The sequence below is a fragment of the Chondrus crispus genome, genomic scaffold (assembly GCF_000350225.1).
Source record: "Chondrus crispus Stackhouse genomic scaffold, scaffold_4, whole genome shotgun sequence".
Classification (NCBI taxonomy): domain Eukaryota; phylum Rhodophyta; class Florideophyceae; order Gigartinales; family Gigartinaceae; genus Chondrus; species Chondrus crispus.
Genome location: NW_005179249.1, coordinates 644048 through 657362, shown reverse-complemented (window position 1 = coordinate 657362; position 13315 = coordinate 644048). Strand labels below are relative to the sequence as shown.

The following is a 13315-nucleotide window of genomic DNA, read 5'->3' as shown; positions in this document are numbered from 1 at the left end:
GCCATCTTCCTCGCTGATCGACTTGTCCCCATCCTCAACCTCCGTGTAAACATGCTCGGCAAAGTCATCGTCATCCGCATAACCATTAGGATCAGCCATTTTAAGCTTGTCCATTTTTCTACCTCGTGGACGATCTCCGAAAAACTAATGTGGGATGGTCCACGACGGCCACAACTCTCGTGCAGTAACAAGTCACTAATGAGTTAGATTCCCTTTGAAACTTTCAGAATGCTTCTGGGTGAAATTGGGCGGCTGTCTCAGAACTTGAAGCAAAATGCGGAGAACGGGGGTGGGGTTGTTTTGTTGTGGTGAAACCTGGTAGATGGCGTCGCACGCGTGCCTGACGGAAACGTCCCACAACACACGCGGCCCGGGCAAAAGTCCAAACGTTCTTTCCGCACACTTAAATTGTCCCACAAGATGCCGTCGGAACGTGTGCACGGCCAAATTTATCCAACTCACGACTACCGACGACGCCTGGCACGGGAAGGTCTGAGAACCGACACGGTAAACTTAAGCTCCTCCACCGCGCGCATACAGGAAAATTAAAATAAAAAAAACATAAAAATTTCTCCGTTCGATTCAAAATCCAAGTGTGCCAATTTTACTGGCTTTTCTGTATTATCTTTCGCTGTCCCCCCACGGTCTACAGTACTGACTTCTCCTAGAAACCCAAAATCTTCAGCATAGCGAAATCATTTTCGAAGTCCTGCTAACCGCCTTTCCCCGCTTTAAGTTGCCCACAAAGGTGCTCATTTCTCTACGTCTGAGCCTTCATCAACTCGTCGACAACCCGCTTGTCTACACAACCACACATTTCTGCACGTCCCCTTCAGACGCAATGGACAATTTGAATTCACGAAATGGCCTCCCACTTGGCACACTTGGAGAAGGGGACATCGCCAAGGCGGCTGCAGATTTTCTGGCGTCATCCAGCGAACGACGGAAACGAGCGCGGGTTTCAGCAGCGAGTAACGCAGAACTGCCCAGGAAAAAACTCGATACGTCAAAGCCTCCATCTATCAATATTGATGTCGCCAACAAAGCGGCGGCAGACCTCATTCGTGAATCGCCCTCCTATCGAAATCTTGTCAGAATGGAAGAGAAGCTTGACTTGGCTATCATGCGAAAACAGCAGGATATCAAAGAATCTCTCAAGTCGCAATCCTTCTTTGAATCGCGCGTCTTTCGATTATATTTGTTCAATACCTACCGATCACAGCCCGGAGCACCTGGAACCACTGAGGATGACGTCGCTTCATGGTCGTTGCGCATTCAAGGCCGACTTTTGAAAAAGAGCGAAGAGCGACCGAGAAAGTCAAGCAGCTCGACGAATCAAGACAGCGGAGGCGGTGCAAATAAGGCGACACGCGGCGTTTCAAGCGCGGTCACAGATCCAGTCGGCCCTGGAGTCCCTATTTTGCAAAATGCCCCAGCCGTAACCCCTTCGGGCGTGAATCAGAGTGCGCACCTTGCGAATCCCAACACACCTCTCATGCCTATCCAAGGACCCGTGCTGGGAGAATCAAATCAGAGCGTTATCACAGGGCAGCCACCGAAGTGTTCCGATATTTTTAAGAGAATCGTCATAGAGCTCGATAAGGAGTTTTATCCTGAAAATAACCTGATCGAATGGAAACGAAATGACAAAGAACCTTCATCCGATGGCTTTGAAATTTCTCGGTCGGGAGACAAGGAATTCACTGCAAAGATTTTCTTGTATATAGATCATAAGCCGGAGCAGTTCCGACTCTCTCACGCATTGTCAAGGCTGATTGGCGTGAAAACAGATACGAAAAAGGGAATCTTCGCTGGCGTATGGCAATACATCAAGAAGAATCGTTTGCAATGTGTCGATGACCGAAGTGCTGTGCGGCTGGATCAGGGACTCAAGGGCCTCCTAGGACCCGCGAATGCCAATGTGGAGGTTTTGAAACTACAGCAACTATTCACAGTGGTCAAGAGCCATATGGGTCCGCCTGAACCCCTGATGATTGAATATGAAGTGAAGCTTAACGGCGATGTTGTGGACAACCAAGATTGCTACGACATTCAAGTCAGCGTTCAAGATACCAGCCTCATTGAGACTGCAAGAAGGGCAGGTGTGTTCGGACTGCAGCTTCCGCAATCCACTGAATTTGAAGCTCTGCGAGAGAAGCATCTACTGGCTCTCGTAAAAATTGCTGAACACAAGAAGAGACGAGACTTTTTCAAGGGCTTTTGCTCAAATCCAGTCCAATTCATAAACCACTTAATTCTGAGTCAAACGAGAGACTTGAAGGTTCTAGGCGGTAGTACTGGGCGGAATCCAGAAGAAGAGCGAAAGGCTGCCTTTTACCAGCAGCAGTGGGTACATGAAGCGGTACCAAGATACCTTCTGCGAAAAGCCATTGCGGACACAGCAGATGACACTGGCGAAAGTGCCTTGAAATAAATTTTTTGGTTGAGCACCAAGATCTTGTCGTGTTACCCTCATAGTTTTCTGCTCATACAACCAAGTATGAGGTCTAACGTCAAATTTCGTCTGGGTTGCGTGCACTTGTCGAGAGAGAATGTCCTACAACGCATTCCCGTGGCACTGCATGATGATCTCAAGGGAGCATTCCGTTCGAAGAATTGGACGACATCTAAATTACTCCTTCGAAATGTAGATAAGTCAACCGGCTGCTCTTTCATCATAGGTGGCTCAGGAAACGGTCCTTGTGCGAAAACCGTGAGCATCATCCATAAATAAGAAGCGCAGCAGGACAAGCTGATTCTCATTCCTTCTTGCTCTGCGAATATGCTGTACGTGTTGATATTCAGCCTTTTTCCTCGGTTTTTGCAGACATAGGGCATTAAACCGGTATTAAGGGATTAGGGGTCGTTTCGGCACACGCCGTTTCTTCACGTTCTACTCATCGTATTTTCGAATTCACCTAATCTCCACCGCCACGCTTCCCCATCGCCGCTTCGAAGATTGTTAACAGTCCATCACCGAAGCATTCGTCCGCGGAATTTGAACCACTCAAATCTTTTGCGAGACATGTCATACTCCGACAAGAGTAAGGAACGATCTATTGCATTTGGGACCTTTTCTGTTGCTCAGCGAGATGAACACCGGCTCCAGTCATGTCCCTGCTTCACCTAACAGCGAAGAATCGAGCGCACTCGTCAAGAAGCCTGCTGCAGATAAGATTGAGGAGACGTCGGAAAAGAGAAAGCGAAGAGCATCCTTCCAGTCCTGGACACCCACACCGCACGTCGCCGTCTCGGTGTTGCATGAGAACGAATATGTGGAATGCATAAGCGATCGAGTCGACATGCGCGACCGATATCCTTTCGAAGGAAACGAAGAAATTATGGAGCAAGTTATGAAGAGCATATTATCTGGAGGCTCCGTACTCGTAGTCGGCGAGCCAGGGCGCGGGAAGCGGACATTATCGCTCGGACTCGCTAGAAGATTTGCCGACCTTCAAAAGCAAGATCCGAAGAATTCTCTACATTCTCGTCAGGTTTCCACTTTAGCTCTCGGGCCCTCGTTCTGGGACCACGGCTCACAAGACGACATTTGCAAAGTGCAAAAACAAATCCAGGAGGTGTTACGTCTCGTCGAGGCGGCCGGGCCGGAAAACATAGTCTTCTGTATCGACGATGTTGACATATTGAGCTTTGTCGACAAGCTTGCGCAGAAGCAGTCGCCAGTATATGGGTCTCCCCTATCAGGGCCTACTGGTGGGCAGGACAACTCTGAAATATCATCCGAAAACATGCTGCGGTACCTCCTCTTCAACCGCAAGGTGGTGTGTCTCTGCACGTGCATCCGCGGAGCGTATCAACGACTAATCTACTCGGACACATTCTACGACGAAAAGTTCACGAAAACGTTTCGTGTGCTGCACATGCCGGAGCCTTCCGTAGCGCAGACGCTGCAGATAGTGCGGGCGCATCGCAAGAGAATCGAGACGGAATGTGGTGTGGTTTTGTTGGACGAGGGCTTGAGCGCAGCGACCGCATACGCAAAGCACTACTTGACACATAGAGAAATGCCAGAGAGCGCGTTAGATATCGTGTATGAGGCTTCCAAAGCGGCAGCAACGCAGGCGACGGCAGAGCGGGATGTGGCGATAGGGCAGAGCACTGGAGGGGCCAAGACGTTGACTGTTGTGGGTAAGGAGCGTGTGGATGAGCTAATCAAGGAATGGTGTGGCTACTCGGGGGAACAACTAGTTGTTGCACTTTCGAAGGCAGACATGCGGTGATAATGCAATGACAGCGACATACCTCATGGAAGCCGGGTATGAGTTTGATAGTGTAGTCGGGCAACGGGTGAGGTTTGTGTATATGATTTATTTGCAGCGTCGCATGAAGGTGAGGCGAACAAAAAGCTACTTGGATCTCTTGCCCGCTCCCTTTTTCGGGGGCCCTTTCCCAGCGGCTCTGAGCCCCTTGAGTTTCTTTTGCCATCTCTCCTGTTTCTCTGTGAGCGTGATCGGGCTCCCCTCCATGCTCTCGGTGGGTTTCGGGTACCAGCTTGTGTACAAGGGTCCCTTGAGCGGGCGGCGCAGAATCTTTTGGCCGGAACGGTGTCCGGGGCCCACGGGATTCTTGAGATGCCCCCACACCTCACGTGCGACCTCGTCAAGCGAACGGCCCGTCGTCGGACATGTGCCCGCACGGATCTGCGCTATCTTCTCATCATCTGAGAGAGAGGACAATGCGCGCGCGGGGATGGTGGGGGGCACGGTTGGGCGATAGGGGAAGGAAGTCAGGAGACGACACGATGCCCGTGAAAGCATCACGACGAAAATGAAGGTGATGGCATCCAGACAGGCCGGATGTCCTCTGGCAGCAATCGGGAATGTGGTTCGATGAGACAAGTGAGAGGATCATGGCGGAGGCAGACTTTCGCCAATACTGTATACTACGGCATTACAGTCCCGTATGGTATTACAGCGGAACACTCGAAGGAGTTACACCAAGACGGTTTTATTTGGGACAGCTACGGCGGTGTGGATGAGCCAATCAAGTCTCACGAATACAGGGCGGCAACGCGTCATTGCTGGCACTTGGCCACGTTTTCCCAGCGCCAGCCGTTGAAAAGGAGGCGACAAGTCCTATCAACCCCCCCCCACCTCCCCCGTCCATTCCTCAATTCGCGACCTCTGCGCCTTCAACCCCAAGCAACCACCCCTTCCACCTCCGCCCTCCCAAACGCAAACCCCATGAATGCCTTCGGCCGCGCCGGCCGTTCCAAATCGTCCCGCGAAGCGCGTCCCACGCCCGTTGCGCCCGCCGCGCCGCGCACGCCGCTGCCCTCCACGGACGCGTCCGTCTCCTCGCGCACGGACCGTCTGCAGGAGCGCCTAGCCGCGCACGACCGCGAGCTGCTGCGCCTCCGCGGGCAGCTACGCGCCACGAAGAAGGAGACGCGGCAGCACCGCTTCTACGCTAAGCGCGCCGCCCGCGTGCTGCAGCAAAAGAAGGCGCTGGAGAAGCGCCTCGCGGCCGCCATGGACATGCGCTACAACCTCACCATCGCGCAGGACGAGGCCGAAGCCACCGCGGAGCTCTCTAGACTGCAGCCTCGCCGCACGCACGCCGGCGAGATGGCGCACACAGCGGACTTGCTGCGCGATTTGAACCATCCCGCACCGGGGGAGGTCGAGGATGTGCTGGACGATGTTCAGGAGCAGATGAGGGAGATACAAGAGGTCACCCAGATCCTGGGGAGCGAGGACTTTTTGAATGAGGGAGGCGTCGATGATGCCGAGTTGGAGGAAGAGCTGATGAGGGAGATGGCCGACTTCGAGGCGACGGAAGGGCACGCCGGTGGTAACGAGGACGCAAATTTTGTCAACAATGACGACTATATGAAGAGAATAGATGGCCTTATGCCCTCGCCGCACCAAGCAGAACCACACCCATACCGCCCGCCTCCAGCAAGTCAGGAGCCGCGCGCGAAATCATCACGACAGCAAAGACCTGCCAGACGAGGGGCTCACTAGTCGGAATTCTCTTGTGTTTCTAAGCTTTGTTGACTAGCCCACAATGCCCAAACTCTCAAATACTGTCCCCCTTCCTTGTGGGTTCTCGAAAACCTTTCCAGTACTTCGTTGTTTGCTGGCGCAGGGCAGCCCAATCAAGCATCCTGCCGATTTCTGTGACTAGTTTATGATGTGATTCTCAAACATGTACATCCCTTGAACTTGTAATGTAGTCCCACAGTTTGTGTTTTCTCTCATGACGGCGCGTAGATTGTTCTCAGATGCATCCCAAAATTCAAGAAATGAATTGGGAAACTATTATTTACAACGTAGTTTTCTACCCCAGTCGATGTATAAAATCACCAAGGAGCACCACTCTTGTGGTAAGGAAAACGGGACTTCCGCAAATGGACTTTTTGCGTTCGCCCTTACCTCAGAACTTTATGTTATATCCTGCCGTCACATTCCGACTGGAGTGTTCCATTGCAGGAAGGAAAAAGAGAAGTGAAAGTTGAAACTATTATACCGCTGTCAAAACGTGTTCTGATTTGATTGTTCACTACTGGGAGCTACGCTGCAAGACTAATGCTTATGTCAGTGAGTGGCCCTGTGTCTATTGGGCCTTAGCCATCATATGAGGACATTGTTCGACCTAATTTATTCTTGACTTCCGCTTCCTCGACAAGTAAGAAAAGATGCCCCTGCCACCGTACTTGACTTCTGACTTGGGGACAGAAAGAACTTTGTGAGAATTGCATGATCTTCCTAGTCGTTTTTAGATATGTCTGGAAAAGAAACTTGTTTAAACCACCTTAAAACCGCATGTAAAATAACTTTGAAACCAAAAACACCATTTTAAAAAGGGAACTAGATGCTCAATCTGCATTACATTCTTAATCTTTCTGCGTATTCAAAGCTGTTATCCAGGTGTTCTGCAATATGTTACAGTATTGGTGTGATGTACAGAATGTATGCAGTACTGTCAACGTGCGATTGGTCTCTATTTTTTATAGTAACTCGTTTAAAAAATAACCTAACGCTACCATCGTGACTAATATAAGCGTAATGGCCTTACTACACCAAACGGTTTAACTCTTAGAAGAATAAAGTTACTCTTCTAGCACCAGTGCGTGCCGTTTAGTAGAGCGGAAGACGCACGATGATGGCAGCGTGTGATGCCATGCTGTGATAGCAGCCATGTCCGTCCAGAGACTGTTTTTGTGCAGCTCCGAGATTCGCCAGGAATCCAGTTGGCCTGGACCTAAACTTTATGAGGCGAGTGAGGGTTTCTTGGCGTGTAGCTGGGTGAGCGGGGCAAACGAGGTGCCTGCTCTCACCAGTGGCTGGCTTGTTGTCGAGCAAAAACCCTAAATGACCCGAAAGACTTTTCCAAGCGCAAAGGACTGGCAGTTGAAAGGGAACTATGAGAGGGGGCAACAACCTGATGTGTTTGGGAGGAACGAATGAGCGCACTTTTGCATATGCTTGGAAATCCCAATTAGAATCTCGAGAGGAAAGGCTGAACTTTTGTGAGCTGGGGGCGAGCCCAACCCTGTGGTTGTTATGATACGTGTACGAGGCTGGGACAGAGCAAATATCTCTACGTAGCTGCTCAAACATCCTGCCATACGATAATACTAAGTGCTTTTACAACAGCGTCTTGCTAACGCGTCTGGCCTCCTTCGCAGCGTCGAGCCGCGCTGGTGCCCGCGAAAAGGGCATAGTCCAAGCTACTCTTCTACAAAGAAATTAGCGACTCCTGTTCGTGGGGTAACCGAACGACAAGCCTAAAAATTCTCTATCACGTCCCCGACGCAGCGAGCAATACGACGTGCAAGCATCCCCCGTGCGCACTGCCGGGGGAACCCCCATATAACTCACAACCATAATTCCCCCTTCGTCACCTGCAACAAAATTGTCCTGTACATTTCGGAAGCCCTATTCCACATCATCCCAGTCTTCGTCCTCGCTCTGCAGTTCCAGATCACTCACGTTGTCGTCCTCCTTCTTCCATTCGTTGGCCCTTGCTTTCATCTCCATCCGTCTTCTTTCCTGCAAATCTCTTTCCAGCAGCCTATCCACCACGACAGAACAATTGACGCTTTCATCCCCTTCAGCAAACTCTGCATAAAGCTTCTGCCTGAAGCGCATCACAGACGCGGGGTACATCGCGTAGAAGTTCTTCAAATTGTGCACGATAGCGCGCTCGACAAACCAGCCCACAGTGAGAATGCTAACGCGCGTCTCCCCCGACACGACATGCACACAGCGCTCTTCTGCCGGCAGGCTTGAGATCAAGCTGGTAGGCTCGTTCTGCTCGCAGTCGCTGGTGTCGCTAGCCTCGCCGTTATCGCTACCATCCGGATCGGTGGTGCTCCCCGCTGAGCTAGAGGCGTCGACAAGATCAGAGGCATCGTCCATACCGACGACATCCCGATCGACGTCATCGACGCGCAGAGTGCCATGTGTCTTGCTCAGGGTTGCCAGAAAGCTGGGCTTGATGCGAAATTGCAGCTGGAAGGGCTCGCGCTCATCGTGCCATCTCTGATGGTCGTCGACCTCGAACATGGTATCGCCGATGACGGCGCGGATAAAGTCCGGGCAGTCGACTTTTGCCGGGCAGTAATGCTGGACGCGGGTCTGCCAGCCGTGCGCGTCCTCAGCCGCGTCGCTGGCGTGCATCTTCTTGAGCAACCCATCCTCGACGATGAAGGACAGGAAGGCCGGCGACGCGCGCAGACGCCAGAAGTCGCGGCGCGAGAAGGGCAAATCGCACTCGATGTTGAAGGCGACCATGGTGAAGCGGGCGCAGAAAGGTTTTCGCGAGGCGCGGTGATAGTCGAGACGGGTAGGGCGGTGGGGCAGGAAGGCTGCGCCGGGTGACACGAAAGCGCACGACTCTATGGCTGCCACTGTAGGAAGGGTTGCGCGGGAGGGGAGCGGCGGGCGTTTACCGAGCGGGTATGGTGTCTCTGGCGCGGGCGAAGGAGCTTAAGGGGCCGAATGGGGGCGCGAAGCGAGAAAAATATCGTGACTGTATGATGAGATAAGGCAGAGTTCAGTGGACGCGTGGGATGAAGCCAATTTGTTTGGCGCGGTGAGTGACGGATGGCTGGCGTCAGTTGGAGCCGTCGGCGGGAGGTGGACCGGGGAGGGCGGAGCAGAGGTTTCCGGATCGCGCCTGGAGAGCAGGGCCTCCTCCGCCACCCGTTACCGGTGTGACGGACGCGCCTCGCGCCTCCTGCACGCGACACTTGGCAAAAAACCCTCATCGGCATTGCTGGCCAGAAAGTGATTACAGTACATATGCTCCTCGGTTACCTTACAGTTCGTACATACTATGCAATGTCCCTCATGCTCTGTCAGGTTGCACTTCAGTTTCGATGACGCTGCCGCGTTTTGCTGTTTCCGCAGAGTCTCGCTCACCCTTCCAGCAGAGCACTCGGACACCATCCTATCGGTTATTACTGGTCTTGCTGAGGTTTTCTGTTCTCCGCAGCTCGGATGTTTCCAATCGCCTCCGCCACCAATTGCTGTAATGTTTACGCGATAGAGAAACGATTTGTCCTTCTTGTTGCATTGCACTTGCTCTTCGACAAATTTACATCCACAGCACAACGCAACGCTAACGAGACTCTGTAGGGACAAAACACACTTTCGGCTTGGTAAGTCGAGGATGAAGAATTGCGCCAAGCATCGTGGGCGCCCGGCAGTGTCCCAGTTTGACCATTCCCAGGTCGCGATGTATAATATGTAGAAGGCGGCGTAAAACCTAAACGCCAGCAGCACGCCTCCCTCACAATTGCTCCGTACACGTGGAATGGGAGTGTTTGCGAGGCATGCACTCATTTTCATCATAACTCTTTCGATCTCGTCTTGTGTGGAGACATTTTATGCAAAAAAGTTTTATCAGGTTGAGTTTTTCCAGCCACATGTATTACGGTGTCAAAAGTGTACTTGTCCCAGTGGTGGGGGGTGTACGGTATTTGTGCAAATATTTCGAGCACTGTACTGAGTCAGTACAGTGCTCGAAATATTTGCACAAATAGGCTGGGATGGGAACTCACTCTCTCAGTACCTTTGTGCTGGAGGATGCAGACCGCCCTTCAACTCCAACTCAAAGAGATACAGTAGGACGCTTGCCTCCTCACCGTGGCCACGTGTATAGAATTCACAGGCCTATCCGCATGACGCCGGAAGAACGTGTACGAAAGTGGCCCCTCCCAATTTTCAGGGGACCACCGAAAACAGCAGAGCATCTGTACACCCATTCGATATCCCAGGGACCTCTGACGCTGCCTGTGGACGCAACTTCGCCCAATTAAAATTTTCATCCGAAACGCTTCCTTTTCTCTACCCCTGCTCGACCGCGTGCCCTCTGCCAGAATACCTGCTCCAAGCCCCGCTGCCATCCACCAGCCTTCTTCGCTCGCATTCCGCCCTGTCATCCATTTGTCACAACCCCCCTCCCCTACACGCCATTCTCGCATCTGCAACCGCCCCCCATCCCACCCGACTTTGCCTTCGTCTCCACCCCGGCTCCGCGAACATGCTCCGTTCTATGCGCGCGCTGCACCGCGCCGGCGGCGTCCACTCCCCGTTGCGCCGCCACCTGCACGAGGACTCCCGCGGCGACTTCCTGGGCTTCGTCAGCGCCAACGTCGCGCGCGCCGACCCGCGCTTCGGCATGGACATGACGCGCGCGCCGGGCTATGAGCTGGCGGCGGACGAGGACCCGCCGCTGGTGGGCAACCAGAAGCTCGCCGACTTTGCCGCCCGCCACGCACGTTTGTCGTCCGCGCAGATGCTTCAGGCCGACGGGTACATGTGGGTCGGATCGGTACTTTACCCAAACAGCATTGCCCACCACGACTTTGACGTCGAGTTTTCCTGGGAGCGTGATGTGCCGGAGCGCAAGGTCACGCTGGAAGTGCAGGACGAGAAGGACGAGGTGCTTGCATCGAGACGGTATACGGGCGGCCAGGCACGGAGAATACGGAAGGATAGGGAAAGGAATGCGGTTAAGAGGGCCTCGAGGAGGTTGAGGAGAAGGGCCTCGCCCACGCGCAAGCCGGAGAATGATATCCCGGACGGGGACACTTAATGCAGTTTTGCGGAAGACGACTGGGTTTTGACGTCGTTGTCACTAGAGCGGCACTTCCTTCCACATCGTGGACACCAGCTGTAGAGTACCAATATCAAGTAAACTTGGAGCACACCGAGTTTTATACGGAAGTAGCGATTTCAGGCGCTTGTCATGTACACGCCAATAACACACTTTCCGCGTTTCGCGATGAGATCACGTGCATATCACGAGGTGTTCAGTGCGGTCCTCATTTGTTCGAGTAGCTTCCAATTCCCAGATAATTACCGGGGTGGAGATGCACCGCACTTCTTTCATAAAGTAAATCCCTGAGGTTTGCCCGGCATATCAACCAGGTACACATTTCTGTCCGTACCCAGCGAAGTTAGATGCCATCTGAAACCCTCACAAAAGGAAACTAACCGTACGCAAGGAGGCACAATGAATCCCAAAATCACCACGTTTCAGTGAGTGGCCACAGCGTCAATCGGGAATGTGCTGAGCTGATACTCGGTGGATTTTTACTCGATCTTCACGCAGTCAAATGCTATTGATGTCTTTGTATGTACCTCGCTACGAAACCCATCACGGCGGAGTCCGAATCACCGCGATGCTAGAAAACTCGCACCTAGAGGATAGCTTCCTGTAATTGGAGAAACTCAACTCAAAGCTCTGGAGAGACTCCGGTTGCACGCGTTGTCGCGCGCGTACACAGAAATTACTGGAGCTCCTTCACGGCGATGACCTTCTCGGTGTCTAGGGCAGAAAGAACCGTGAGAAGAAGATCCTTCCCTTCCTCAAAGTCCTCCTTGGCCTTCTTGTGAATGTCATCGTTCTCAAAGTCGAGGCGAAGGTCGGAGCGGGTCTCATTTTTGTCATCCATGATCGTGACGTAGCCCTCCTCGTCAATATCTATGAGCTGGAAGTCCTTGCGGGTGACGACCGGGGACATCATGTTGTGAGAAGACGGGGAGATATCCTCGTACTTCTTGCCAGTGAAGATGTCGATACCGACGATATTGGCCTTAGCGTGGCCGTGTTTGCCGGTCTTGGAGGTGGAGTAGTCAATGATTTTGCACGGAAACCCCTTGATAACAACATGTGAGCCCTTCTTCAAGGCACCTGTACATCACAAAACAGGAGAAAGTCATCCCAATCACAAAGTCTAACGGTTAGATACTGATGGGCATTACGTGTTTTTAATAGGCAGGAACATCAACGTTGGTAGCCGTGCGCGAATAAGGTCGACAACTCAGCTCAATCCGCCGGCGGATTCAAATGCCGGAGCGCATACGGAAGCAGCCGCTCTTTTGACTACGCGACGCACATGGCAGGACCGTCGCAGCGCAGGACCACCGTCCGCTACGCACGTGTTTCGTAAAAAGAAAGTCGTCGCGTTAGAAAGAATAGACCCTGTGAGGTCTATTCTTTCCGACACGGAGACTTCTGCGGTTTGGCCGAATCATCTACCTCCGAAAAAAAAGAAAAACAGATATGAGAACGTCTTTCGAGACGAGAAACATACCTGCCTGAACGGGGACGGTGTTGGAGGCACCGGAGGAGCCGGAGTCGTGCTCAGACATGATGTTGGAGGGGGGAAAGGCGAGAAGTCGACGGAGACGGGAGAAAGGAAACAATAGACGATGAGGTGATCTCTACCGAATCGGCCGACGGCGGGGAGCAGTCTAATACGGGCAAAGTATGGGAGGGAAGCTCAGCGGGCGAGGGCGTCAGGCGATGACGGCGTGTTTCAGCGAAAGCGCCGCGCCAGCCGGTTTGGCGGCAGTGCCCCAAACATTCCGAGGGGGTCGAGCGCCATGCCCCACAACCGTTTCGACCCTATCTGTGCCCCGCACAGAGGCTACTTATCGGCCCGTTAGGTCCATATTTTTGCGCAGTGATGGCAAACATGTTGCCCCAGTTTCGGGAAGTAGCCATATTTTGACCCCTTCAGAACCTCCCCCCAGTTCTTCTGGTCCATGTCGCCGAAAACACCGCAGGCACCATGCTGAAACGGACACGTGTTTTGCCAGCTGTTCACTAGCCCTTCATTTTTTCCTTAAATTAAGCAATTCTCTTCTGCTTTCCACCCCTTCCATCCTACGGCACACTCCGCAATTGCACAGTCCACTCTCACAGACATCCCATGCTTTGCCCTTAACAGAAAGGGCAGAAGCATATCATATGAGGCTTACAGTCAAATCCGCCTCGTTCTGACCATTTGAAATCCTTAAATTTAAATTTCCCCCCTCATACTGCTCCTCTT

The 13315-nt window shown here is 52.6% G+C and overlaps 9 protein-coding genes; 7 read left to right on the top strand and 2 right to left on the bottom strand.

The window, feature by feature from the left end:
• Positions 1–841: 841 nt before the first annotated feature.
• On the top strand, positions 842–2454 carry CHC_T00010318001 (SWIB domain-containing proteincomplex). XM_005717943.1 is given in 2 exon segments: positions 842–2434; positions 2435–2454. The coding sequence occupies 1 exon segment, from the start codon at positions 842–844 to the stop codon at positions 2432–2434; it is 1593 nt and encodes a 530-aa protein (XP_005718000.1). The 3' UTR covers positions 2435–2454.
• Positions 2455–3092: 638 nt separating this feature from the next.
• Positions 3093–4241, top strand: CHC_T00006312001 (hypothetical protein). Its single transcript, XM_005717942.1, has one exon. It carries the CDS (start codon positions 3093–3095, stop codon positions 4239–4241), a length of 1149 nt encoding a protein of 382 aa, XP_005717999.1.
• A 7-nt stretch (positions 4242–4248) lies between these two features.
• CHC_T00006311001 (hypothetical protein) lies at positions 4249–4737 on the top strand. Its single transcript, XM_005717941.1, has one exon. It carries the CDS (start codon positions 4249–4251, stop codon positions 4735–4737), a length of 489 nt encoding a protein of 162 aa, XP_005717998.1.
• An 80-nt stretch (positions 4738–4817) lies between these two features.
• Positions 4818–5987, top strand: CHC_T00006310001 (hypothetical protein). Its single transcript, XM_005717940.1, has one exon. It carries the CDS (start codon positions 4818–4820, stop codon positions 5985–5987), a length of 1170 nt encoding a protein of 389 aa, XP_005717997.1.
• A 1485-nt stretch (positions 5988–7472) lies between these two features.
• CHC_T00006309001 (hypothetical protein) lies at positions 7473–8387 on the bottom strand. XM_005717939.1 is given in 2 exon segments: positions 7473–7904; positions 7905–8387. The coding sequence occupies 1 exon segment, from the start codon at positions 8385–8387 to the stop codon at positions 7905–7907; it is 483 nt and encodes a 160-aa protein (XP_005717996.1). The 3' UTR covers positions 7473–7904.
• A 42-nt stretch (positions 8388–8429) lies between these two features.
• CHC_T00006308001 (hypothetical protein) lies at positions 8430–8849 on the top strand. The gene has a single exon (XM_005717938.1). It carries the CDS (start codon positions 8430–8432, stop codon positions 8847–8849), a length of 420 nt encoding a protein of 139 aa, XP_005717995.1.
• A 1666-nt stretch (positions 8850–10515) lies between these two features.
• CHC_T00006307001 (hypothetical protein) lies at positions 10516–11201 on the top strand. XM_005717937.1 is given in 2 exon segments: positions 10516–11070; positions 11071–11201. The coding sequence occupies 1 exon segment, from the start codon at positions 10516–10518 to the stop codon at positions 11068–11070; it is 555 nt and encodes a 184-aa protein (XP_005717994.1). The 3' UTR covers positions 11071–11201.
• A 237-nt stretch (positions 11202–11438) lies between these two features.
• CHC_T00006306001 (hypothetical protein) lies at positions 11439–11471 on the top strand. The gene has a single exon (XM_005717936.1). It carries the CDS (start codon positions 11439–11441, stop codon positions 11469–11471), a length of 33 nt encoding a protein of 10 aa, XP_005717993.1.
• A 24-nt stretch (positions 11472–11495) lies between these two features.
• On the bottom strand, positions 11496–12746 carry CHC_T00009569001 (Translation initiation factor eIF5A). XM_005717935.1 is given in 4 exon segments: positions 11496–11767; positions 11768–12171; positions 12575–12632; positions 12633–12746. 2 exon segments carry the CDS (start codon positions 12630–12632, stop codon positions 11768–11770), a joined length of 462 nt encoding a protein of 153 aa, XP_005717992.1. The 5' UTR covers positions 12633–12746; the 3' UTR covers positions 11496–11767.
• Positions 12747–13315: the final 569 nt, after the last annotated feature.

Bases quoted from the DNA above. Each gene is read 5' to 3' on its own strand.
- CHC_T00010318001 (XM_005717943.1), top strand. From the start codon at position 842: ATGGACAATTTGAATTCACGAAATGGCCTCCCACTTGGCACACTTGGA.
- CHC_T00006312001 (XM_005717942.1), top strand. From the start codon at position 3,093: ATGAACACCGGCTCCAGTCATGTCCCTGCTTCACCTAACAGCGAAGAA.
- CHC_T00006311001 (XM_005717941.1), top strand. From the start codon at position 4,249: ATGACAGCGACATACCTCATGGAAGCCGGGTATGAGTTTGATAGTGTA.
- CHC_T00006310001 (XM_005717940.1), top strand. From the start codon at position 4,818: ATGTCCTCTGGCAGCAATCGGGAATGTGGTTCGATGAGACAAGTGAGA.
- CHC_T00006309001 (XM_005717939.1), bottom strand. From the start codon at position 8,387: ATGGACGATGCCTCTGATCTTGTCGACGCCTCTAGCTCAGCGGGGAGC.
- CHC_T00006308001 (XM_005717938.1), top strand. From the start codon at position 8,430: ATGTGTCTTGCTCAGGGTTGCCAGAAAGCTGGGCTTGATGCGAAATTG.
- CHC_T00006307001 (XM_005717937.1), top strand. From the start codon at position 10,516: ATGCTCCGTTCTATGCGCGCGCTGCACCGCGCCGGCGGCGTCCACTCC.
- CHC_T00009569001 (XM_005717935.1), bottom strand. From the start codon at position 12,632: ATGTCTGAGCACGACTCCGGCTCCTCCGGTGCCTCCAACACCGTCCCC. The intron at 12,172-12,574 runs GTATGTTTCTCG...TGTGATGTACAG, and splicing joins CACCGTCCCCGTTCAGGCAG to GTGCCTTGAAGAAGGGCTCA.